Here is a 26,103-nt window from a genome sequence, read left to right on the forward strand (position 1 = left end):
TTTTTCCAAGAATTACCATGTAGGGATTTCCCTGGTGGTCCAGTGGTGAAGAATCCACCTCCTAATGCAGGAGACACGGGTTCAATCCCTGGTTGGGGAATTAAGATCCCACATGCCTTGGGGGCAACTAAGCCTATTGACTGCAATGAAGAGCCGATGCCGCCAAATAAATAATAAGTAAATATTTTTTAAAAAGAATTACCATGTAAAGAGCATATAGTGTGATTTCTAAGTCTCCTTGGAACAGAATAAGTAATTTTGAGAAGAAAAAGGATAACATTGTAGCATAAATGCATTTAAAATTTTAGAGATAAAAGTGACTTTGGTTATCAGCTAGTTCAACTCCCAGTTTCTAGCTGAGGAAAAATAGATTGAGGAGAAATGACTTGTTACATTCACATTGTTAATTATGCTATTGTCTTTTCCACTAAACCAGACTGCAGGCATTGCTGTGCTGTTAAGCTGCAGAATCTTAAGATTTCTTGAGTTCTGATTTTTGAAGGAGCAAGTATAAATAGTTCCTGAAAGTTCCAAATATGTCCATGCCAGTCAGGAAATGACTCACCTTTTCTTATATTGTTCTGGAGTTCATACTGGCTAAAATTAGCCCAAGAAACATGTGGCACAGTTCCCAGTGAGTTGGATGGAACAAAAGATGGTATATAAGGCTCTTTAGCTCAAGGCCTCACTCCTATAGCAGTAATTGAGGTCTCTGCACGAGGAACTGGTAGTATTTGTCTTCCATCTTGAAAGAAAGTGACATCTAAAAAGGGTATGCTGGGTGAAGGAAATGTGAGATCACTAGCTCAAGTTTTTTTGCTCTGTTTGCTTAAATTACTCAGTCTTCCTGCAAAGAATTTTTGTCTATAGCCTACTTAGTGGGCAACATTTTGCTCAAATACCTCATCTCAAGGATTTGGTTTAACATGTTTCCTGTTTTTCTGCTGACTTCCCTCTTGAGCAGTCAGGAAGCTGAGTACAATTTACTAAGAATGTTTCTTGTCTTCATGGTTTGTCATCGTGTGTTAGAACCTGCTGCTGCTAAGTCGCTTTAGTCGTGTCCGACTGTGCAACCCCATAGATGACAGCCCACCAGGCTCCCCCATCCTGGGATTCTCCAGGCAAGAACACTGGAATGGGTTGCCATTTCCTTCTCCAGTGCATGAAAGTGAAAAGTGAAAGTGAAGTTGCTCAGTCATGTCCGACTCTTAGTGACCCCATGGACTGCAGCCCACCAGGCTCCTCCGTCCATGGGATATTCCAGGCAAGAGTACTTGAGTGGGTTGCCATTTCCTTCTCCATGTTAAAACCTAAGGATGCTTTATTGGAGATTTCTTAAAGGTTATCTATGTTGGTTCTTAGCCAGAGGCACCATGTGGCCCAGAGGGACTTAAGAAATGTAAGGGTTTTTTGATAGTCAATGACTGGGAGACAATACTGAAATTTAATGGCATTGGCCACAGGTACTGAGCTTCCTGAAAAGTGCAAAGAGGGGTCCCGCCCCTCCATGAACAATTAAGTCTCCCAAAAGGCTGTCTTCCTGCCGTTGACCCAAGAGCTCTCTCCTTCCATAATGGGAAATGAGGAATCAGATGAAGCTTGCCTCAGGTGACATAAGCAGTTATGATGAAGCAGAGCCTAGACAGAACCCAGCTTTTGTGGTTTGTCTTCTAGTTTATAGTGCCTTTCACTATTCATGTGGAAGAAAAAACCTCTGAGATCCATTTTGGACATAACCACTGTTAAGAAATTTTTTTAAGAAGTAGGGCTTGAACAGTCAGAGGTCGAAGTAAAAAAATACCAGTATTTGTTTGCTGAAACCTAAAGAAACATGTCATTAAGAAATTTATTAGAAGAATAGGTTTATGCCAACTATAGCCTTGAATATTATGGCGAAAGGAAACGGGAATCAGAAGACTTAGGTTCAGGCCAGTTTTGTAAAACTTAGGACCTGAAGTCAGCCTCTTCCTCTCTCAGCCTCAACTTCTTATCTGTTGCTCATACATTATTGTTACGAGGATCAAATGAGAGAATTATTTGTAAATGTGTTGCCGTCTGTAAAATGCCACATGCATAAAAGGTTTTCTTATTTTTTCTAGGAAAAGCCAGCCAAAGTCAAAGTGGAATTGACTTCTGGTGTCTCCTCCAAAGGCTCTGTGGTTAAAAGAAATCAGCAGCCTGTCACCACTGAGCAAAATTCCGCTAAGGAAAACGCTTCCAAACTGACTCTGGAGAACTCAGAAGCTGTAAGCCAGCTTCTCAGTGTAGCTCCTCCAAGAGAAGTGGGTGAGGAGAATGAGTGGGAGGAAGTGATCATCTCAGATGCCCATGTTTTGGTCAAGGAAACTCCTGGGAATCATGGTACAGCAGTCATTAAGACGCCAGTGGTCAAGCCTGAGGTCTCTCTGGGAGCAACTGAAAATGACAGTCCTGGACTAGATGTGCCACCGCCAGCCGAGGGGACCAGCACCTCCGGTTCACTCCCTGCTCCTAAAAAGCCTACAGGGTAACCCAGTGTGTTTATATATAGCATTGCGTTTAGAACAGCAGCTTGTGAAGTGCCCAGTGTGTGTTTTGTCCATGTCTTTATAGCATTCCTGAGACAGGCAACAGAGCCCAATTCATGGTTTCTATGTTGGATACAGAAACCAAGGCCAAGAGACATTGATTTGCCTTTTCTCCTATACTCTGCTGTCTTTTCACTACTGTTCCTGGTCCTTATACATCTCTTCAGTCAGTCTCCCTAAAGCATTTATCGTAGAGTTTTGCTAGTACAGACTGTGGGCAGTGTTACAGAGCTAGTATTCAATCCTGGCTCCTGCATTTGGAAAGCGAGGCATTATTAAGGCATCTTATGTAAAGATTCCTGTCCTGGTGGTCAGAGAACTAAATTCTGATTGTGACTCTTTCCTGGGCTTCTATTTGACTGGGCACAGACACTTCATACCCATTCTCCCCCTCTGGAAAATTTTGAGTTGAGTCTTCTAAAAAAAAAAAAAAAAAATCATATCCTCAATGCCTGACCATACTTCCTGAAAAAGATCACATGTAAAGCTTTCAGATAGGAGAGGTCCATAAGTATCGGCTGTTTTTCCTCCCTTTTTTAGAGGTTTAACTGGATGCTCTATGTAGCTGCTTTCCAAAGGCAACTGTCATCTTAAAATGGAAATTCCTTATTTGTTTATATCAGTGGTTCTCAAAGGGGCACAGTGCTCCAGGGGACGTTGTGGCAGTGTTTGGAGACATTTTTGGTTGACACAGTTGGGGAGAGAGTGTTACTGGCATCTACTGATAGAGGCCAGGGATGCCGCTAGACATCCTGCACTGCACAGGACAGCCTCTTGTGCCAGAGAATTATTTGGCCCAAAATGTTAGTACTGTCATGGTTTAGAAATTCTGGCTTATATTATTATTATGAAATTTTTTTATTGTTGAATAGAAAATATACTTAGTTCAAACTCCAAGATGTAAGAAATATATCCTGAAAAAAAATCGTTCTGTCCCATCCTTCAGTGCTCCATTCCCATTTACCACAGACAATATTCCCAACTTTCTGTGTTTTTAGAGATAATTTTAAGTATATATAAACAGATACGAGTGTGTGTGTGTGTGTGTGTTTATAATAATATTAAGTTTTTAAAATCAAGATATTAAAATATATATGTTGTGCTAAATTTGTGTAAAGAAAGGTGGGAAAACGTGATGTTTGTACATAGGAGTTAACTCTTGAACAAACATGGACTTGCGTGGTGTGGGTCCACTTACATATGGATTGTCTTCAGCACATACATTCTGTTGTACTACATGGTGTGCAGTGGGTTGGGGAACTCTGGATATGGAGAAAGGGCTGTGCAGTTATCAGTGAGCTTTTGAGTACGTGTAGGTCAGTTCCCCTAATACATGCTATTCAAGGTCAGTTGTGTGTGTGTGTGTCTATTTTTTTTCCCCACCTTTCTTTATACAAATGGCAGCATAACATACATACTTTGACTCATTGCCTTTTAAAATTTAACAATATATCAATACTCTGAGATGGTTCTGTGTCTTTAGAGAAGGATGCTGTGCACTTTTGCTTTGGGCAGCCAAGGTGTATTGAGGCCTCCTATGGACACGCTTTATGCTCAAATTGGAGCCACAGAGATGAAGAAAACACAGACTTTGTTCTCCAGGGCCTCTCAGCAGCCCTTATGTGGGAGACTGATACACTGTAAATACTTGAGCTGACTAGGGATGGACTAGATGTTACAACTACCTTGGCTGGTGATAATTCCTCACGGTAGGCATGGTTTTGCACTTTTAAAAAATCTTCATAATGACCCATGAAAGTACCTGTAATTACTTTCCCATTTCATGTATCAGAAACTTAAGGTAAACAAAAGTGGGATTTCCTGCCCAGGGTTACAGAGCTACTTAATGGTTTAATTAATGTCTAAAGTATGACATTTTAACCAGGACAGTATTTCTCTAATAAAGTGCTATCTGGAGATAGCATTTGGATTTTCTTCCCCTTGGTCTGGAATTTCTAGGAAAGTTTCCTTTTTTTTTTTTTCAGAGTTGACCTGCTCACTCCTATGCCCAGAGCCTCAGAGCTTAAAGGCAGAGCACGGGGCAAGCCATCATTACTGGCTGCAGCAAGACCCATGAGAGCAATTCTTCCAGCCCCAGCTAATGTGGGCCGAGGCAGCAGCATGGGACTGCCCAGGGCCAGGCAGGCCTTCCCTCTGAGTGGTAAGGTCTGGGACAGACCCGGGAAGAGGGACTGTTGAAAGGGAAGGGGGCAGGAGTTGGGGTTGAGCATAGAGATGAGAGACTTAGGGCCACTCTGAATGCACTTAAGTCACCAGTTTGGCTCCTGATTGTCTCAGATAAGACTCCCTCTGTGAGGACTTGTGGCCTGAAGCCAAGCACGCTGAAGCAGCTGGGCCAGCCCATCCAGCAGCCATCTAGCACTGGTGAGGTGAAGGTAAGACCATTCCCCAGAGGGGGAGCTCCCTGGGGGGACTGGCTGCTCTGAGAACAGGGCTTCCATTGAGTGTCTCAAAGCCATAGGCAAAAAGCCTCCATTATTACACTGGTAGAGCTCTGGGAGTAGGTTTAGCATGAATGACTTGTCTATTTTTTTAATTTCTTGTTACGTGTACTTTTATTTAGAAACAATTTAAAACAAATTGTAAAAATAAAAGTAGTACAAAGAGCACCTGTGCACTCTCTAACGTCACCTACTGTTAACGTATTAGCCCATTTTGCATTATAATTTGTGTTCATGTATCCTCCCCCATTGTGTGTGTGTATTTAAAATAGTCATAATTTAAGGGTAACGTGGCCTTTTACTCTTTAATGCTTAATTGTGCCTTTCCTAAAAATAGCAGTATTTTGCTACTGAATGAAACATTGATACTTTTTCATGTGTATTCCAGTTTTGTCAGTTTTACCCAGTTAAGTCCATTATAGCATTTTCTGCTTCAGTACAGGATCTGGTCTAGGATTAGATACTGCATTTAGTTGTCATATCTTTTTAGAAAAAAATGAATGCATGATTGCTGTAGAAAGTTCAGGTAAGGCAGAAAGGAAATAAGTCTTAGGATCCTGTCACCTAGAAATACCAGTTATTGACAGTCTGGTGTGCACTGTTTCAGCCCTCGAGTCCTTTGCTGCATTTGTCTGTGTTTATGTTTTAAATGTAATCTTTCAAACCTAAAAGAATGGCTCTTTCTCCATATACTGGCTTGTTGTTCATTCACCAAGTCAAGTCCGACTCATCACAATGCCATGGATTGCAGCGCGCCAGGCTTCCTTGCCCCTCACTGTCTCCCAGTTTGCCCAAGTTCATGTCCATTGAATTGGTGTTGCCATCCAACCATCTCATCCACTGGCATGCAGCCAGTACAGTTCATTCCATTTAATGATAAAGCTGTTAAAGATTTATTACCAGGTGTCAAAATTGCATGTGTTGAAGCACCTTTTTTCTTAGATTTTTTGTTGTAGTTTTTTCTGAGCATGCCTATCAGTAATAAACACATTTCTACATCAGTAGACATACATACATCTACACATTAAAAGCTTAATGAAGCTATGCCCATATTAAATGCAGTCATTTTTCCATTTCTTTTTCACAATCCTGATTTCAGCCCATTAAATTAATTTCATGACCCCTCAGTTTGAAATTGAAAGCCCCAAAACGGACCACATTGGAATAGGAACATCAGTCTGCCTTCTCCCTTTCCCTGTGCTGTCAGGTACCTGCTTTTATGTGATAGTTCTAAGTCTGTCCCAACAAGGGTATCAGTCAGCTTCTCCTTTGAAGGTTGGTCTGTTTTCACCCAGTAGTGGTGACACCTCTGGGTGCATGTGTGGTCTTTGAGTCTAGAAGGATGGTAATGAGTCTGCTTCGGTTGACTTCCTAGATCCCAAGGCCTTAGAGCTCCTTTATGTGTGTAAGTTGCCAATCTTCTCCGTAGTTTCCTTTTCATTTGCAAATTCAGTATTTGTAAAAAGCCGCAAATGCTCTTGTTGCTGCTGCTGCTGCTAAGTCACTTCAGTCGTGTCCGACTCTGTGCGACCCCGTAGACGGAAGCCCACCAGGCTCCCCCGTCCCTGGGATTCTCCAGGCAAGAACACTGGAGTGGGTTACCATTTCCTTCTCCAGTGCATGAAAGTGAAAAGTGAAAGTGAAGTCGCTCAGTTGTATCCAACTCTTAGCGACCCCATGGACTGCAGCCTACCAGGCTTCTCTGTCCATGGGATTTTCCAGGCAAGAGTACTGGAGTGGGGTGCCATCGCCTTCTCTGTCTTAAACCAGTTAAGTTCCATGAAATCTTATATTCTGAAAATTAAATTATTACAGAATAGTTATTTTTAATTTAGAATGCTTCCTTCATCTTTTTTGCATTTTGTGTAGAACATTTGAGAAATTTATAGCTACTGGTAAAATGGGAAACAACCATTATCTTCCTCTCAGCCTGTGGCATTTTAGTGAATAATCTTTCAGATGTCTTTTTTTTTTTGGCCATGCCAAAAAAACATGGGATCTTAGTTCCCTAATCAAGGATCAGACACAGGCCCCTGGCTGTGGAAGTGCAGAATCCTAACCATTGGACTGCTGGGGAATTCCACAGACTTCTTTATGTCAGCATAATTCAACCACATATTTGTGTATAGAGCAATTATATGCTTTTCTCACCTGATAGTAGTTGTAAATCTGATTTGTAGTGTTACCAATATGCAGTGTTGGAAGCTGTGCAAAGGAATGTGGCAACCCCTGGAGTTGAAAGCGACATTCAACCTTTGGTGGGCTGGGGACTGCTGACTAGCATCCCAGAGGGCTCATTTGGAGCGTAGCTCTACAACTTCCTGGGCAACTGTTTCCTCAAGCTGTTCCAGTACATAGGACCTCAGGAGCTTGCCTGAGGTTCAGGAGCACTAAGTAATCTGTTTTGATCTGCAGCTATCAAATGGCCAAACCAACAGGACATCTCAGGTGAAAGTTGTGGAGGTCAAGCCCGATATGTTTCCTCCATATAAGTACAGCTGCACTGTCACACTGGTAAGTGGGACTAAGTGATGGGCGGACACAGGGGTGGTTTGGTTGTGTGGTGGAGGGTGAGTAGGAGTCTGAGGGGGGTGAGAGTAGGGTGAGGGCTCGATCATTGATTCTAGACATCTTGTCACTGGAACAAATCATAGTGATTACTGAGTGAATCAGCTAGGGTTCTTGTTTTTCCCAAGTGAGATCCATGAAGTGTAGGCCAGCTGACCAAGATATTTCTCTTGAGAGTAGTTCTCTGGGAAGGTCACTGAGAATTCAGTCCAGCTTCAGCATTCAGCCATCTTTAGACCTTTCAGTGCTCTACATGCAAGTTTGAGAAATGTATTTTTTTCTCCCTAAAACAGTCACATTCAGTACTAGTATCTGATAGGGTTTCAGAAGTGCTTTAGTAAAAGCAACTTATTTTGTTCAACCTGGTGTTTCCCACCAAGGTTTTCCCTCCGCTGCTTTTATTTTTAACATAACATATTAACATCCCCAAAAACGAATGTGTGGCTCTGGGGTCATTCTTTTGCAGGCTAAGCAGCCTGGAGCAGTGAAATAAACAGTAGATGTTGAAAGACCTAGTCCAGAAGCGGTTCTGGCTCTACTGCTGGCGTGCCGTCTGACCTGGAGGCTCTTTCCTTCTCTGGTCCTCAGTTTTCACTGTCTGTAAAATACTCTGTTGGCTTAGAAAGCATGTTTTGGGGCTTCTCTTGCTCAATACTCTCTAATTTTGTTGATCCTTAAGGTACCAAACCAGCCAGGTAACCTTTGGCAGTTTCCCTGGATGAGTGAGATGCACAGATTTTGAGGAAGCAGCTAGATTTTTTTAAATTCAAGATTTTTAAAAATTCAGAAATTTCTATTGAGCACATTCTTTGTGCCATGCCCTGTGCTGGGCATTCAGTAGGAACAAGACAACATAGTATGGTGGGTCATTGCCTTTTCTGTCCCTATCTTGGGAAGAGGGCTCTCTTATCCTGGAGGGCTGCTCAGGCTTCATTTTCCAAAGGCCTAATCACTCCCTTCTTTGTGCCGTCCATCCCTTCACTGTTTCTTCCCTGTGGCTATGGGAGGCCACCGGGGGCACCATTTGGTGGGGACTGCCCAGGACCCTCTCTTCGGCTGATTAGACTGCAGCTTGTTGTAAGAGCCTCAGTGCCAGAGCTGTGAGCTTGTAGAGGCCACAGGTCACAGTATTTCTTCAGACGGAGCTTGAAGTCTTTGGTCCCCCTGGCATTCTGTTAGAACAGACCTGCTTCACTGCTGATTGCCTGGACCCTGAATGCATTTGAATTTCTGACTTTTGAGATTCATCTTTGTTTCACAGATAGGAGGACTTGCCAGAACTGTTCAGGCTATATTAAGACTGAAAGGGGATAACCACAGAAAAAGTATCTTGTTTCAAGATACTTTCAAGGCTCTTTGAGAGCTGGTCTAAATCTGGGTTTGTAATTGTCACTCTCCTCTGTTTTACCAGTAGCAGGTCATCCTGATTCTTGGCTCTGCACAGGTGTAAATTGACTTGTAGAATTGAAATATGGTCTTATTTTTTAGGATTTGGGCCTGGCTACATCACGAGGTCGGGGAAAGTGCAAGAATCCCTCTTGTAGCTATGTCTACACCAACCGGCACAAACCTCGGATTTGTCCCAGCTGTGGTTTTAACCTTGCCAAAGACCGAACTGAGAAAACCACCAAGGTTCTCGTGAGTTCCTTCCCCAAACACACCCCCCAGTCTTGGACAGGGCTCTGTTGGCAGTTCAGCTTTAGGAGAAATAAAAGGATTTCTTGGTACATATTGTAGTTAGCACCAGAACTGGAGCCAGGTTCTAGGTTCTGAACCTGGCAAGTGCCTTCTTTCGGGGCTTCCTTATCCTCTTCGCTAAGATAAGGGAGTTTATCAGATACCTTGATCTCCAGGAATCTTCTAGCTCAGTGGACCAAGAGTTCATTCACAGGAGAAAAAAATAGCCAACACAGGCCTTAGTGAGGATTCTGAAGTAGAAGGGGTTGGAAAGGTTACGTCATTTTAATTCTGAGGTTGTTGAAGGGCCTGTAAATAGAATCTTGGTAAATACATAGTGCCAGCCTCAGGACTTTGTAGATGAGATTGCTGCTACTCAGGTTCCTTGCAGAGCATTTGGCCAACCACAGCGCTTTACTTCTAGCAGTCTTGGCAGGCCTGCTCCCTGAAGTGGGACCAACCTGCTGGATAGTAAAACACATTCCACTTGGCTCCTTAGGTCTTGTTTTTGTTGTTTGTTTGTTTACTAGAACCAGGGAAAATGGGCAGTTTCACGGGACCTCTGAATTTCCACATAGAAATTTTTTTTAAGTGAACAGAAAGAGTACCTACCTAAGACAGTGAACAGAATGACTGGGAGAAACATAAAAAGAGAGATCAACTCATGCTTTGGAGGGAAAGACGATGGCTCACAGAACAAGTCAGGATCCAAGGTGGAGCCCCCCGCCCCCCCCCCCCACCCCCAGATCTAACCCACACCTCACAAGATGTGCAGGATGTGGGTGGGAGAGAAAGGTGTGCAATATACTCAAGGATAGGCATGAGTAGAGATGAAGAGGTAGGCAGTCTGATGTTCCATTGGGTTAGAGGAGAGAGTGTATGGGGAGGAGTATGGAAAAGAAGTCTTAAAAGATGGGGACCATGTATCATGGAAGATCTTTAATGCTAAGACGAGGCAGTTTGTTTTTCAGGCAGAGGGTCATACTGAATGTCCTGAGCCATGGAGAGGCCCAGAAGGTTTTGTCAGGAGGTCAGGGGGTTTGGGAGCAGACAGAACTAGAGAGGTTAGGGAGGACTTCTTCAAGCTAAGTTTTCTATGTGTATGGACGGGAGGGGGCTTTCTGGCAGTGAATCTCGCCCCTAATCGTCAGGTCTGTTTCTGTGCTTGAGGTAGTATTCTGAGGTTATTGTGAGAGAGAAGTGGAACTAAAAGGAAAAAACACAGAATAGGAATTGAGAGACCTGCCTGGAAATGACCCTAAGTTGCTTGCTTTCCCTATCCTGAATTTTAGTTTCCCCATCAGTAAAACAAAGCAGGCAAGGTGGATTAGATCTGGGCGTTCTATTCTTGGGGCCATGAGCGCTAGAGAAAACACGAGTTGAGCTTCGAGGAGTCTCAGAACTTCCTGTAGATGCTTCCATGCCTCCCGTCATGTCCTGTTACACAGGGTGCCCTCTGCTGGCAGTGAGTTTTTCCTTCTGGTTTCTCCATGTGGTTGATAACGCTCCTCTTCACATCACATTGACCACACCATTTTTTTTTCCTTCAAGAAAGTGAATGTTATTTTGTAAACAGGGATAATTCCAGTGCAATATAAAGAAAATTGATTTAGATCTAAAATTTTATACCCCAGATTAACTTTTTGTTTGTTTGAACTATTTCTTTAAGTCAGTTTCCAGAGTAAAACTTTTGGTGCTCACATACAAACACACATCTATATGGTTCTTGACAAGTGTTGGGACTCAAATTCAGAACAGATACTTTTGACAAATACTAGAATACATATTCCCAGAATTAAACAAAATATCTGAAATAAAGCCCATCTGGAACATCACACATTCTGTAATTACAACAGATAAAATTAGGAATAACCTGTGTCTACCATTGAAATAAATTATAATGGCATCCGGTCCTTTCACTTCATGGGAAATAGATGGGGAAAATGCACAGATAATATCAGATTTCATTTTCTGGGGCTCCAAAATCACTGTGGACGGTGACTGCAGCCAGAAAACTAAAAGACGCTTGCTCCTTGGAAGAAGAGCTAGGACAAATCTAGACAGCGTATTAAAAAGCAGAGACATCACTTTGCCACCAGAGGTCTACTGGCAGACCTTTGTTAGTCAAAGCTATGGTTTTTCTAGTAGTCGCGTTTGGATGTGACAGTTGGACTATAAAGAACACTGAGTGCTGAAGAATTGATGCGTTTGAACTGTGATGCTGGAGAAGACTCTTGAGAGTCCCTTGAACTGCAAGGAGATCCAACCAGTCCATTCTGAAGGGAATCAACCCTGAATTTTCATTGGTATTGAAGCTCCAGTACTTTGGCCACCTGATATGAAAAGGCAGCTCATTGGGAAAGACCCTGATGTTGGATAAGACTGAGGGCAAGAGTAGAACGGGGTGACAAGGGATAAGATGGTTGGATGGCATCACTGGCTCAATGGATAGGAGTTTGAGCAAACTCAGGGAAATACTGAAGGACAAGTTGAAGCCTGGTGTGCTGCATGCAGCTCATGAGGTTGCAGAGTCGGGTATGACTTAGTGACAGAACAATAATTAAGTATTAATTACTAATAAATAGTAAATTATTAATGCTGCATGAAAAGATTAAGATTAGTCTATAAAATGGAAATAAGTTACGATCTAATAAGTGAAAAAATTCAAATGTTCTGGGTACTTTGCTTCAGTTCAGTCACTCAGTCATGTCCGACTCTTTGTGACCCCATGGACTGCAGCACACCAGGCCTCCCTGAGTTTACCCAACTCCCGGAGTTTACCCAAACTAATGTTCATTGAGTCAGTGATGCCATCCAACCATCTCATCCTCTGTCGTCCCCTTCTCCTCCCGCCCTCAATCTTTCCCAGCATCAGGGTTTTTCAAATGAGTCAGTTCTTCGCATCAGGTGGCCAGAGTATTGGCGTTTCAGGTTCAACATCAGTACTTTGCTTAGAACTCTGTAAACTGTGGATATAAAGATTCTTCCCTGTTCACCTGAAACTATTACAGCATTGTTAATCGGCTGCCCCCCAATACAAAATAAAAAGTTTAAAACAAAAACAAGATTCTAAGGAAACAAATAGAAAATGTTGATGACACCCTGTCTTGACACCCTCTTAGTTCCCTGTAAGACCACAATCACTTGTCAGCCAAGTGTAATCTGTTGGCCCGTACTCCTTTTTCTTTCTGGCCACGTGGCTTTTGGGATCTTAGTTCCCCTATCAGAGATTGAACCCAGGCCCTTGGCAGTGAGAGCACAGTCCTAACCACTGGTCCCAGGGAATTGCCAGCCCCCATATTTCTAATGCTGCAGCTTGCATATATAATGTGTCAGTGATTATGGAATGGAATTGAGTCCTGTGTAGGTAGATGCTCTGAACTCCTTTAGCTGTCGATGTGGCTTGCATTATGAAAATGGGTGTTGGTCTCTACTGGTGAAGTGACTTAACTTTTCTTGGTCAGATAAGAATTATCTGGGGACCTTTTGGCAATTGATTTCAAGTCCAACTCTTTTTTATATTCTTTTTTCTTTGGTGAGTTGGTAGCTGCCTACCCCCATGACCCTCATCTTCATACATTCCCTCACATTCTAATTCTCTAAATTTTAGAGAAACAAAATAATTGTTTTCCACAAAACACTGTTCAGAAACCCAAGGACCTTTAAGTTTATGTGCCTTCTCTTTGGAGCCCCCAGTGAGCATACATTTCCTATGCAGTTTGTCACCAGTGGCTATAATTAAGACTGCAATATCTATGGGCTGGAATGATCTTCTTCCCTTTCCATCTTTGATCTGTGTTTCAGAGCCAAAGGATAGTATGCTTTCCAACCGATCTTCCAACCCGTGGTGCAACATAAGTCATAAATGAGAAAGAACACACAGAATCCTGGGGCAACTCATTCTAGTGTCACTCAACTCTTCTACAGCCATTCATTCAAATTCATTTTTTCAGCAAGCATGTATTGAAAGCCTGTTACGGGTCAGCTTTTGGGGATACAAAGATGAATAAGACATGCCCACTTCCCTTGAGGAGCTTACAGTCTAGCTTGGGGGGAAAGATAGGTAACCAAACTATTACAGATAGCAAGACAAGAGTTGTCAAAGGTATACTGAGTTAATAAGTTGTTGTTATGCACTTAACCTCTGTGAAACAACATATAATATGTCCAGCAAATATGAGTTAGCATCTTTTGTGTGCCCTCAGTGGTGGTATTAGAAGTTCAATAAATAAGCAGGGGAGAGAACAATGGCTTACCACCTACGAGAAAGTGAAATACGCAGTAAAGGAGTGGACTGTAGAAGGAGCGAGTGATTGATGCCGCATTTGCACAGAACGGGGAAGGACCACCATTGAAAAGGGATGGGTGTAAGAAGGACCTGTTTCAGAGAGCGTTTCAGAACCTTGTTTCCTGGAAGCCTCTGACTGGTGTATAAAGTGCCCTTGTACTCAGAAGCCACACAGTGTTAAAAATAAATGCTTTAAGCTCTACAGTTGCCCGTTTACACATCAAAACTACCATTCAGAGAGTTTTTGTTGCATGCTAAGTGCTTTACTTGCACTATCTCATTTAGTCTGCAACAACTCTAGGAGATTATTAGTATTTTGATCCTTCATTTTTGGAGGTATTGAGGGGGTCACCCATTTACAGCTCTTCAGTGGCATATCCAGAACTGAACCCCTGGTCTGTTACCCTCCAAACCTCTCAGCCACTGCATGGGAGCAGAATCTTGAAACCATTACCAAGAGGGGTATATAATCCTCTTATTTTACTGGTAGAGAAATAGTGCCAGAGAGAGAAAACTGTTGTGAGTCACAAAGTGAGTTACTAGCTGAGTGGCTTAGGGACCTAGGTTTCCCACTTCAGTCGTAAGCCCTTCCGTTTGCCACTCACGCCCTCTCGTGGTTTTAGCCCGTGGCCGCCTCTCTTGTGCCCTCGATGGTGTTTCATGACGGATCTGCTTTCTTCCAGGAGGCAAGCTCACCACTCCCGGATGTGTTAAGTGCCACAGAGCCCCTGAGCGCAGCCCAGAGGGAGATCCAGCGCCAATCAACACTGCAGCTGCTGCGCAAAGTCCTGCAGATTCCCGAGAATGAGTCAGAGCTGGCCGAGGTCTTCTCTTTGATTCATGAACTTAATAGCTCTCGGCTCATCCTGTCCAACGTGAGTGAGGAGACGGTCACCATTGAGCAAACCTCTTGGTCAAATTACTACGAGTCTCCATCCACGCAGTGCCTTCTCTGTAGCAGCCCATTATTCAAAGGGGGACAAAAGTAAGCACCGCTTTCAGATTTACCCTCCCCTAGCTGCCCCATCTTACTTAACCTGTATCACCCCTTTCTTCGGATACCATTAAGGCTATAACCTTTGCAGATGTTCTTTTCAGTTTTTCTCAGGTTTCCTTTCCTTTTGCGATCACCAAAAATAAAATAATAATAATAGTGATTATATATTATTTCTATTGAAATGATACTGTCCCCAACTTAGGATTTAGTTTACTCCTGGACTGCCCAGTAAAATGCTTAGATTTGGGAGTTCATTAGTGTTGGTTAAATTGGATAATAAGTTCAGAATTATGTTAACTTTACGGGTGATTCCGTAAGCCCAATTCCAACAAAGGGGGAACACCCACCTAAGAAAATCCTTGAAGCACAAGGTCCAACACCTTCATTTCCTACTACATTTAAAGTCTTGAGTTTGCTGTTGATCACTGAGCCTAGGAACTGCATTAAAAAGTTGCTTTTCCTTTTTTTTTTCCTCAAATATTCTTGGTACTAGCTCTCTGGCGGGGCCCCAGGAGTGCTGGCTGCTGACAGCCAGTTGGCTGCAGGTCGTGACTGCTCAGGTGAAGATGTGTCTGAATCCCCATTGTCTGGCCCTGCACAGCTTCATGGACATCTATACAGGTGGGTGCCAGCCTCTTTATCCTCAAAGGACATGTTTGAGAACAGCCTCTGTGGGTCAGACTTCTGGTCCTGTGAGCATTGGATTTTCTCTCAGATGAGGCTTCTGAGGAAGAGGACGTCTTTCCTCCTGGCTAGCCCAGCCCCAGAAGATTATATTTATCTCTGAAGTGTTAGGACTCTCTTATTAGGGCTCTTTAAACAAAGTTAAGTTTAAAATAACAGATCTTCATTGTGGAAAAAAAATAAAATGCTGACAAATAAAAGGAAAAAACTAAAAATCAGTAGTAATCCTACTGCTATGAGATTAATATTCAGCATTGTATTCTGTAGTCTTTCAGATGTGTTTTTCATCCCTACAGAATAAAAGAAGGTGTAGGTTTTATAGGTTTAATAGTTTTTTTGAACAAAAAACAGAGTTGTGCTGGATGTTGTTTTGGAGTGTTGTTTTTAAATTTAGCAATGTATCATGGGTATCCTTTTATGCTGGCAGGTGGCAAAATGCATCACCATTTTTAAGGAGAAATATATGACCGTGATCCATTTTAAGAGTTCTCTTTATAGTTAAGTCTTTGTGTACAGCCTTAATTATTTCCTTTGGGCAAATGCCCAAAAGTGGAATTGCTGTATATTCACCCTTTTCCTCTATTCATCAGCGTCATTCATTGAACACTGACCATGTACCAACCATTTTGAGAATTTGAATCTTGAGTTTTATATGTAGAACCGAGTGCTGAAGATTAAGGAGTATTTCTTATTTTCCTTGTCTTCAGAACCATAAGGTGCCTTATTTGGAATTCATGCTTTTAATGTCTTGTATTGCCAGACTGAGCTTGTACTACTTCAACACCAATGAGAGTGCCATTTCCCTGCAGTCTGTCTCAGCGTATGGCACCTGGGCCTCTCTCTGTTTACTCTAATATAAGCTTATGTTCTGTATGTGCATGCAGTAAACTTTGCTGTGGTGCAGCTCTGAGCTCTGACAAACGCAGCGAGTTTTGTAACTGCCACCGCAGTCAGTATGAAGAACGGTTTCATCATCCCCAAAGCATTCTCTTTCAACAACCCCTTGCCCCTAACCTCTGGCAACCGTTTGATAGTTTCTTCATTCCATATATTTCTATCTTTCCAGAATGTCATATAAATCTATAGTGAACAGTGTTTTGAGTCTGGCTTCTTTTACTATATATATGTGTGTGTGTGTGTGTGTGTGTGTGTCTTTTTGAAGTTCATCCATGTCGTTCTGTGTATCAGTAGATTTTCCGTTTTATTGTTGAGTAGCTTTGCATTGTGTGGAGCGCCACACTTGATTGTTCATTCCTTGAAGAATGTTTGGATTTTTACCAATTTTGACAGTTGTATTCATAACTGTAGTCATGTATAGGATTTTGTGTAAACTTAAATTTTCATTTTATTTTGGGTAAATACCCTAGGAATCATATTGCTGGGTCATGTGGTAAGTGTATGTTTAGTTATGAGAAATCACCAAACCGGTTACCTATGTTGGTGCCATTTTGTGTTCCCTCTAATGATGGGTGAGAATTCCAATTAGCTTCATATGTCAGCACTTGGTATATCTATTTTGTGTGTGTGTGTGTTTCAGCCATTCTAATAGGTGTGTGTAGTAATAACTTAGTGTGGTCTCAATTTAAGACTAATGAAGTTGACCATCTTTTTGTGGGTTTATTTGTCGTCTGTATGTCTTTGGTGAAGTACCTGTTCCATCTTTGGCTCATTGAACTGGGTAGTTTCCTTGCTGTTGAGTTTTGAATGTTCTTTATATACTCTCATATACATCCTTTGTCAGATAAGTGATTTGGAGATATTTTATTATGGTTTGTGTCTTACATTCTCATTCTCCCAACAGAATCTTCCACAGAACAAAAATTTTCAAGTATGATAAAGACCAATTCATCAAATTTTGTTTTACCAATTGTGTTGATGTTATTACTGTCTTTATCTAGGTGACGATCATAAATATTTTTCCTGTGTTTTCTGCTAAAAGCTTTATAATTTATGGTTTTTATTTGTCTGTAATCCATTCTGAATTCATTTTTATGTAAAGTGTGAGATCCAGATTGAGGTTTTTTTCCCATGTGGACATCCATTTATTCCACTATTTGTTAAAAAGTAGTCCTTTCTGCTTTGAATTGCCTTTGCTACTTAATTGAAAAACAGTCATGTATACTACTGCTACTACTAAGTCACTTCAGTCGTGTCCGACTCTGCGACCCCATAGACGGCAGCCCACCAGGCTCCCCCGTCCATGGGATTCTCCAGGCAAGAACACTGGAGTGGGTTGCCATTTCCTTCTCCAGTTTTCCTTTAAAATTGGAGGGAGTTACAGTTCAGTACACACAGGCAAAGTCGTATCCGACTTTGTGACCCCATGGACTGTAGCCCATCAGGCTCCTCTGTCCATGGTATTCTCTAGGCAAGAATACTGGAGTAGGTTGCCATTCCCTTCTCCATAGTCATGTATATGTAGGTCTATTTCTGCCCTCTTTTTATTGGTTATGTTGTCCATTCTTTGGCGAGTACCACGTGTCTTGAATACTGTTGCTTTTTAGTAGCTCTTATCATTTGGGTAGTATAAATTCTCCAACCTTGTTCTTCCTGCATTGTTTTAACTCTTGTTTCTTTGCATTCCTATATGAATTTTAGAATCAGCTTGTTAGTATTTACAGAGTCCTGCTAGAATTCTAATTGGAATTGTGTTAAATCTGTAGACCAGCTTGCAGAAGTTTGACATGCTTAAAAATATTGACTCTTTCTAATACATGACATAGTCTATCTTTCTATTTGATTAGGTTTTCTTTTCTTTTTTTTTTTTTATACCAGTGTTTCATTGTTTTTAGCATGTAGGTCCTGCAGGTGTTTTGTTAGATTTATACCTAGGCATTTAATTTTGTTCAGTGTTAAATGACATGGTTCAATTTCTAACTGTTTGGTGCTAATATAAAAACATAATTGGGTTTTATCTACTGAACTTTATTCAGTGACCTTGTAAAACTCACTTATTAACCTTAAGAACTTCAGTAGATAAGCATTATAATTTCTTTCCTGGAATGGTTTTTTTTTCCTCAATATATATATTTTATTGAAGTATAGTTGACTTACAGTGTCAGTGTTTCAGGTACACAGCAAGTTGATTCAGTTACACATATAGACATATAATATTTTTGAAATTATTTTCCATTATAGGTTATTACAAGATACTGACTGTAGTTCCCTGTGCTATAAACTAAACCTTCAGTGTTTGTTGCACATTTACTTTTTTAAATTAAATATAGCATTCTATTCATGGTAAGTCAAGTGGAATCAAAATGTCATAAATTTTTTAGTTAGGCAAAAATTCATAAGTTTTCTAAAATATATACATTATGCATACTTATGAGAAAGATTGAAGGCAGGAGGAGAAGGGGACAACAGAGGATAAGATGGTTGGATGGCATCACCAACTTGATAGACGTGAGTTTGAGCAAGCTCCAGGAGTTGGTGATGGACAGGGATGCCTGGCATGCTGCAGTCCATGGGGTTGCACAAAGTAGGACATGACTGAGCGATTGAACTGAACTGGTTTGGTGGTGCTGACTTCTCTTAACTTTTGCTTTGTATGCAAAGCTTTTGATTGCTCCATCAAATCTGAAGGAGAGTCTTGCTGGGTAGAGTATTCTTGGTTGAAGTTTCTTCCTTTTCATCACTTTAAATGTATCGTGCCATTCCCTTCTGGCTTGTAGAGTTTCTGTTGAGAAATCAGCTGATAGCCTGATGGGAGTTCCTTTGTATGTTATTTGTCATTTTTCCTTTATTGCTTTTAATACTTTATGTTTGTCTTTAACTTTTGTCAGTTTGATTAGTATGTGTTTTGATGTGTTCCTTCTTGGGTTTATCATGCCCTGGACTTCATTGATTGACTATTTCTTTTCCCATGTTTGGGAAGTTTTCAGCTGTTATTTCTTCAAATATTTTCTCAGGTCCTTTCTCTTTCTCTCCTTCTGGGACCCCTATAATGCGCATGTTGGTGCATTTAATGTTGTCCCAGAGGTCTCTTACGCTGTCTTCATTGCTTTTCACTCTTTTTTTTTTTTTTTCTATATTCTGTTCTGTGGCAGTGATTTCCACCATTCTGTCCTCCAGGTCATTTATTCTGCCTCAGTTATTCTGCTATGCATTCTTTCTAGTGTATGTATTCATCTCTGTTTGTTCTTTAGTTCTTCTAGACCTTTGGTAAACATTTCTTGCATCTTCTCCATTGTTTTCCCAAGATCCTGGATCATCTTCACTATCATTATTCTGAATTCTTTTTCTGAAAGGTTGCCTATCTCCACTTGATTTAGTTGTTTTTCTGGAGTTTTATCTTGTCCCTTCATCTGGGACATGTACTTAGTCACTCAGTCATGTCCAACTCTTTGTGACCCCATGGACTGTAGCCCACCAGGCTTCTCTGTCCATGGGGATTCTCCAGGCAAGAATACTGAAGTGGGTTGCCATGCCCTTCTCCAGGGGATCGTCCCAACCCAGGGATTGAACCCAGGTCTCCTGCATTACAGGCAGATTCTTTAACCATCTGAGCCACCAGGGAAGCCTCCCTAAGTCATGTCCAACTCTCGTGACCTCATGACTGTAGCCTGTCAGGCTCCTCTGTCCAGGGATTCTACAGGCAAGAATACTGGAGTGGGTCGCCATTTCCTTATCCAGGGGATCTTCCCAACCCAGGAATTGAACCAGGGTCTCCTGCACTGCCGGCAGGAGTGAATTGAGCTTCAAGGGAAGCTCCTCATCTAGGACATAACTTTCTGCTTTTTATTGTGATTAACTTTCTGTAATATGATTTTTGTTTTAGCTGCTGTGGGACTGTGCTTCTTTTTGCTCTTCCATCTGCCTTCTGGTGGATGAGGCCAAGAGGCTTGTATAAACTTCCTCAAGGGAGGGACTGGCAATGGGGAAAACTGGGTCTTGCTCTGGTGGGCAGGGCCTTGCTCAGTAAAGCTTTAATCCAATTATCTGCTGATGGGTGGGGTTGCACTCCCTCCCTGGTAGTTGTTTGACCCAGCCCTGGGTCCTGCAGGCTTTATGGTAGGGTTAATGGTGAACTTCAAGAGGGTTTATGCCAAAGGGGAACTTCCTGGTCTGATGTTGCCAGCCCCCCTGTCCCTGTGGTGAGCCCCTGCCAACCCATGCCTCCACAGGAGACCCTTCAACTCTAGCAAGTAGTTTTGGTTCAGTCTTCTGTTGGGTCACTATTCCTTTCCTCTGGGTCTTGGTGTGGGCAAAATTTTGTTGGTGCCCTCCGAGACTGGAGTCTGTGGTTCCCCCAGTTCTCTGGAAGTCGTATAATCAAATCCCACTGCCCTTAAAGGCCAGATTGCCAGGGGGTTCCCAGGCCCTTTTCAAACCCCCAGGCTGGGGAGCCTGACATGGAATTCAGAACTTTTACCACAGTGGGAGAACTTCGTTTGGTATTATTGTACTCCAGTTTGTGGGTCACCCACCAAGCAGGAATGGGATTGCATTATATTGTGTTTGCACCCCTCCTCCCATCTCACTGCAGCTTCTTCGTTGTCTTTGGATGTAGGGTATCTTATTTTGGTGGTTCCAGCTTCCTCCTGTCAATGGTGGCTTATCAGCTAGCTGCAGTTCTGGTGTTTTTGCGGGAGATGAGTGCACACGCTTCTACTCTGCCATCGTGAACCAGAAGTCCTTTCGCTTCCGCATCGTTATAATTTTTTCAGCTTTGTCAATTTGATACATAGAAACTGTTATAAAACTGCTCTTCTTTAAACTTATTTTTTTATTAAAGCATAGTTGATTTATAATGTTAATTTCTGCTCTATAGCAAAGTGACATAGTCATACACATGCATATATATATCCTTTTTTATATTCTTTTCCATTATGGTTTATCCCAGGATATTGAATATAGTTTCCTGTACTTTACAGTAGGACCTTGTTACTTATCCAGTCTTTATGTCATAGTTTGCGTCTACTAACCCCAGATGCCCAGTCCATCCCTCGCCAACCCCCTCCCCCACAAGTCAGTTCTCTGTGTCTGAAGCTGTTTCTGTTGCGTATGTAGGTTCATTTGTGCTCTTTTAGATTACATGTATTGGTGATACCGTATGGTGTTTGTCTTTCTCTTTCTGACTTACTCCACTCTTGTCGCATCCTTATTGCTGCAGATGGCATTATTTTGTTCTTTTTTATGGCTGAGTAGTATTGTGTGTGTGTGTGTGTGTGTGTGTGTGTGTGTGTGTATCCATCCTTCTTCTTTGTCCATCCTTCTGCCGGCTGTTTCAGTTGTTTTCATGTCCTGGCTGTTGTGAATACTGCTGCTGCGGGGGTACGTGTATTCTTTCGCACCATGTTTTCCTCTGGTTACATGCCCAGAAGTGGGATTGCTGGATTATATGGCAGTTCTATTTTTAGTTTTCCATAGTGGCTACACCAATTTACATTCTATCAGTGGAGGGGGTGGTTCCCTTTTCTCCACACTGTCTCCAGCTTTTACTGTATATAACCCTTTTTTTTTCCTTTCTTTTTTTTTGATCTTTCATTCTGTATCTGTAGACTTTTTAATGATGGCTATTCTGACTGATGTGAGTTGGTACCTCATTGTTTTGATTTGCATTTCTCTAATAATGATGTTGAGCATCTTTTCATGTACCTATTGGCCATCTGCATGTCACCTTTGGTAAATGTCTATTTTGGTCTTCTGCTTATTTTTCAGTTGGGTGGTTTAGTTTGTTGTTGTTGTTGAGCTACATGAGCTGTTTGTATGTCTTTGAGAGTAAGCCCTTGTTGGTTACATTGTTCACAGATATTTTCTCCCGTTTCATAGGTTGTCTTTTCCTTTTGTTTGTGGTTTCCTTTACTGTGCAAAAGCTTGTAAATTTGACTAAATCCCATTTGTTTACTTTTGTTTTCATTTTTATTGCCCTGGCAACTGACCTAAGAAAACTCTGGTACAATTTCTGTCAGAGAATGTTTTGCCTGTGATCTCTTCTAGGAGTTTTATAATGTCTTATATTTAACTCTGTAAGCCACTTTGAGTTTATTTTTGTGCATGGCATGAGAGTGTGTTCTAACTTCATTGATTTACATGCAGCTGTCCAACTTTCCCAACACCACTTGGCTGAAGATTTTTCCCATTTTATATTCTTGCCTCCCTTGACCATAGGTATGTGGGTTTATTTCTGGGCTCTCTATTCTGTTACATTGATCTGTATGTCTGTTTTTGTACCAATACCACGGTTTTGATTACTGTAGCTTTGGGGTATTGTCTGAAGTCTGGAAGGGTTGTGCCTCCTGCTTTGTTATTTTCCCTCAAGGTCTTTCATTGTCCCATATAGATCTTAGGATTATTTGTTTTAGTGAAAAATATCCTGAGTAATTCGATAGAGATCACATTAAATATGTAGATTGCTTTGGATAGTTGCCATTTTAATAATAATTCTTCCAACCCAAGAGCATGGGATATCATTCCGTTTCTTTGAATCATTTTCAGTTTCCTTTATTCATATTTTATAATTCTCAGTGTAGAAGTCTTTCACCTCCTTAGGTGAAAGTATTCTTAAGTATTTTATTTATTTTTGGGGGAGTGTGGTTTTTAAAGGTGTTATTTTTTTTACATTACCTTTCTGCTACTTCACTGTTAGTGTAAAGAACTGCAACCAGTTTCTGTGGGTTAGTCTTGTATCTTGCTGCCTTGCTTAATTCACTTATCAATTCTAAATGTTTTTGTGTGGAGTCTTCAGAGTTTTCTATGTATAGCATCGTGTCATCTGCATATAGTGATGACAGTTTTACCTCTTCCCTTCCAATTTAGATACCTTTTATTTCTTGTCTGGTTGCTGTGGCTAGGACTTCCAATACTATGTTGAATAGAAGTGGTGAGAGTGGGCTTCCTTGTCTTGTTCCACATTTTAGTGGGAATGCTTCCAGCTTTTCATTGTTGGGTATTATATTGTTTGTGGGTTTATCATAAATAGCTTTTATTATGTTGAGATATGTTCCATTTATATGCATTTTGTTGAGTTCTTTTTTTAAAATCATGAATGGATGTTGAATTTTGTCAAATGTGTTTTCCACATCTGTTGAGATGATTACGTGTTTTTTCTCTTTTTGCTGATGTGGTGTAGCATATTAATTAATTTGTGTATATTGAACCATCCTTGTGAATTTGGAATGAACCCCCTTGGTCATGGTATATGATCTTTTTTATGTATTGCTGGATTTGGTTTGTTAGTGTTTTTGTTGAGATTTGTTGCATCTATATTCATCATGGATATTGACCGACAGTTTTCCTTTCTTGGCGTTAGCCTTTGTTTGGTTTTGGTATCAGGGTGGTGGTGGCTTCATATAATATCTCTGGGAGTGTTGCCTCTGCTTCAGAGTTTGAGAAGAGTCAGTAAAAGTTCTTCTTTATATGTTTGGTATTGTTTGCCTGTGGAGCCATCTGATCCTGGACTTTAGTTTGTAGAGAGTTTTTTGTTTTTGTTTTTGTTTTCCCTTCATAGTCTATTTCAGTTCTAGTAATCAATCTGTTCAAATTATGGATTTCTTCTTAATTCAGTTTTGGTGAACTGTATGTTTCTAGAAATTTGTCCATTTCTTCTATTTTGTCAAATTTGTTGGTATATAACTGTTTGTAGGATTCTGTTGTGGTTTTTGTATTTCATCAGTATCAGTTGCTATTTTTTCTTCTTCATTTCTTATTTTGTTTATCTGGGTTCTTTCTCTTCTTGGTGAGCCTGGCCAGAAGTTTGGCAATTTTGTTTACCCTTTCAAAGAACCAGCACTTGATTTTATTGATTTCATTCTATTATTTAATCTGTTTTATTTCTTCTCTCATCTTTTATTAATTCCTTCCTTTTGGTGAGTTTAGGCTTTGCTTGCTCTTCTTTTTCTGAGTCTTTTAGGTGGTAATTTAGGTTGCTTATTTGAGATTTTTCTTGTTTTTTGAGGAAGGGCTGTATAGCTGTGAGCTTTCCTAGCTCTAAGAACTTTTTTTGCTCCATCCGATAGATTTTGTATGATTGTGTTTTCATTGTTGCTTGTCTCAAGGTATTTTTAATTTTTCTTTTTATTTACTTATTGATCCATTATTTTTAGTAAAATGCTTTCATTCTCCATGTAATTTTTTTTTCTCATTTGTTTTCCTGTGGTTGCTTTCTAGTTTCATTCTATTGTAGATTAGAGAAGAGAAGATTGTTTGAAGTAATTTTTATACTCTTAAATTTGTTGAGGTTTGTTTTGTGCCCTAGTATGTGGTCAGTCCTAGAGAATGTTCCATGTACACTTGAAAAGAATGTGTGTTCTTGTTTTTTTTTTTTTAATGTAATATCCTGAAATAATTGAGTCTAATGATTGTTGTATCATTTTGGATTTCTGTTTTCTTGCTGATTTTCTGTCTAGAAGATCTGTCCATTGATGTGAATGGGGTGTTAAAAGTTTCCTGCTATTATTGTATTTCTGTAAGTTTCTCCTTTTATGTCTGTTAATGTTTGCTTTATATAATTAGGTGCTCCTTTAGAGGGTTCATATATGTTAATGGATGTAATATCCTCTTCTTGTATGACCCTTTTTATCATTATGTAAGGTCTAGCTTTCTTTATGGCCTTTGTTTCAAAGCCTGTTTTATCTGGTAGGAGTATGCAACCCCCTGCTTTCTTGTCATTTCTGTTTGCATGAAATATCTTTTCCCATCCCTTAACATTAAATCTGTGTATATGCTTTGCCTTAAAGTGGGTCTTACAGGTAATATGTTGTAGGCTCTTGTTTTTTAATCTAATCTACCACCTTGTGTTTTGATTGAAGCATGTAGTTCATTGACACTTAAGGTAATTATTGATAAAATATGTATTTATTGCCATTTTAAACCCTGTTTTCCTATTGGCTCTATGTTTCTTCTTTGTTCCTTTTTATCATATATTTTGTGGCTTGATGATTTCCTTTTGTCTATGCTTGTGTTCTCTGTTTTTTGTGAATCTTTTGTATGCTTTTGATTTGTGGTCACTGTGTTTTTCAAGTATATTAACCCCTTCCTATATCTACTTGCTTTAGACTGATAGTCATATTGGCTCAAACACATTCTTTTAAAAAAAGAGAGAGAGAATCTAAATGTTTTTACTCCTCTCCTCCACATTTTATTTTACATCTTCTTGTTTATTCTTTTGCTGTTCCTTGTGTTTATCTTCACTTTCACAAATGGATTTTTTTGTGGTTTGCTTTCCCATTGTGACATCCTTTTTTTCTGTACTTCTTGCTTTTCTATTTAGAGAGGATCTTTCAATATTTCTTTTATGGTAGGTTTAGTATTGCTATATTCTTTTGGTATTTGTCTGAGAAATTCTTATTCTCCTATTCTAAGAAATAATGTTGCTGGGTTTTATATTCTAGGTTGCTTTGAATGTATTTTGCCACTCCCTAGGGCTTCCCTTGTGGCTCAGCTGGTGAAGAATCCGCCTACAGTGTGGGAGACCTGGGTTCTACCCCTGGGTCGGGAAGATCCCCTGGAGAAGGGAAAGGCCACCCACTCCAGTATTCTGGCCTGGAGAACTTCATGGACTGTATTGACGATGAAGTCGGACACAACTGAGCGACTTTCACTTTCACTTTCACACCTTCAGAGTTCCTGTAAAGAAGTCTGCCTTATGGGGAGGATTCCATTGGGATTAACTTGGTTGCTTTCTTGCTGCCTTTAGAATCCTCTAACCTTTGCCCTTTTTTTTTTTTTTTTGGCCAGTTTTTCAATTGAAAGATACTTGCTTTACAGAATTTTGTTGTTTTCTGTCAAACATCAACAAGAATCAGCCATAGGTACGCCCATGTCCCTTCCCTCCCTGCCATTTCTATTGTCTTGGCATAGGTGTGTTTGGGTTCATCTTGTTTGGGACCTTCTGCTTCTTGTATCTGGTTATGTTTC

At 40.7% G+C, this 26,103-nt stretch overlaps 1 protein-coding gene across 1 annotated transcript in view; it reads left to right on the top strand.

Moving 5' to 3' along the window:
• Positions 1-26,103, top strand: part of HMGXB3 (HMG-box containing 3) — a 60,709-nt gene that overhangs the window by 17,568 nt on the left and 17,038 nt on the right. Inside the window, exons 7-13 of the mRNA XM_052642833.1 lie at positions 2,100-2,506; positions 4,553-4,728; positions 4,866-4,963; positions 7,445-7,543; positions 9,086-9,235; positions 14,246-14,547; positions 15,053-15,180. Coding sequence (XP_052498793.1) covers positions 2,100-2,506; positions 4,553-4,728; positions 4,866-4,963; positions 7,445-7,543; positions 9,086-9,235; positions 14,246-14,547; positions 15,053-15,180 — 1,360 coding nt within the window. The remainder of the gene's footprint in view (positions 1-2,099; positions 2,507-4,552; positions 4,729-4,865; positions 4,964-7,444; positions 7,544-9,085; positions 9,236-14,245; positions 14,548-15,052; positions 15,181-26,103) is intronic.

This window comes from Budorcas taxicolor, chromosome 7, assembly GCF_023091745.1.
Source record: "Budorcas taxicolor isolate Tak-1 chromosome 7, Takin1.1, whole genome shotgun sequence".
NCBI classification, from domain to species: Eukaryota; Metazoa; Chordata; class Mammalia; order Artiodactyla; family Bovidae; genus Budorcas; species Budorcas taxicolor.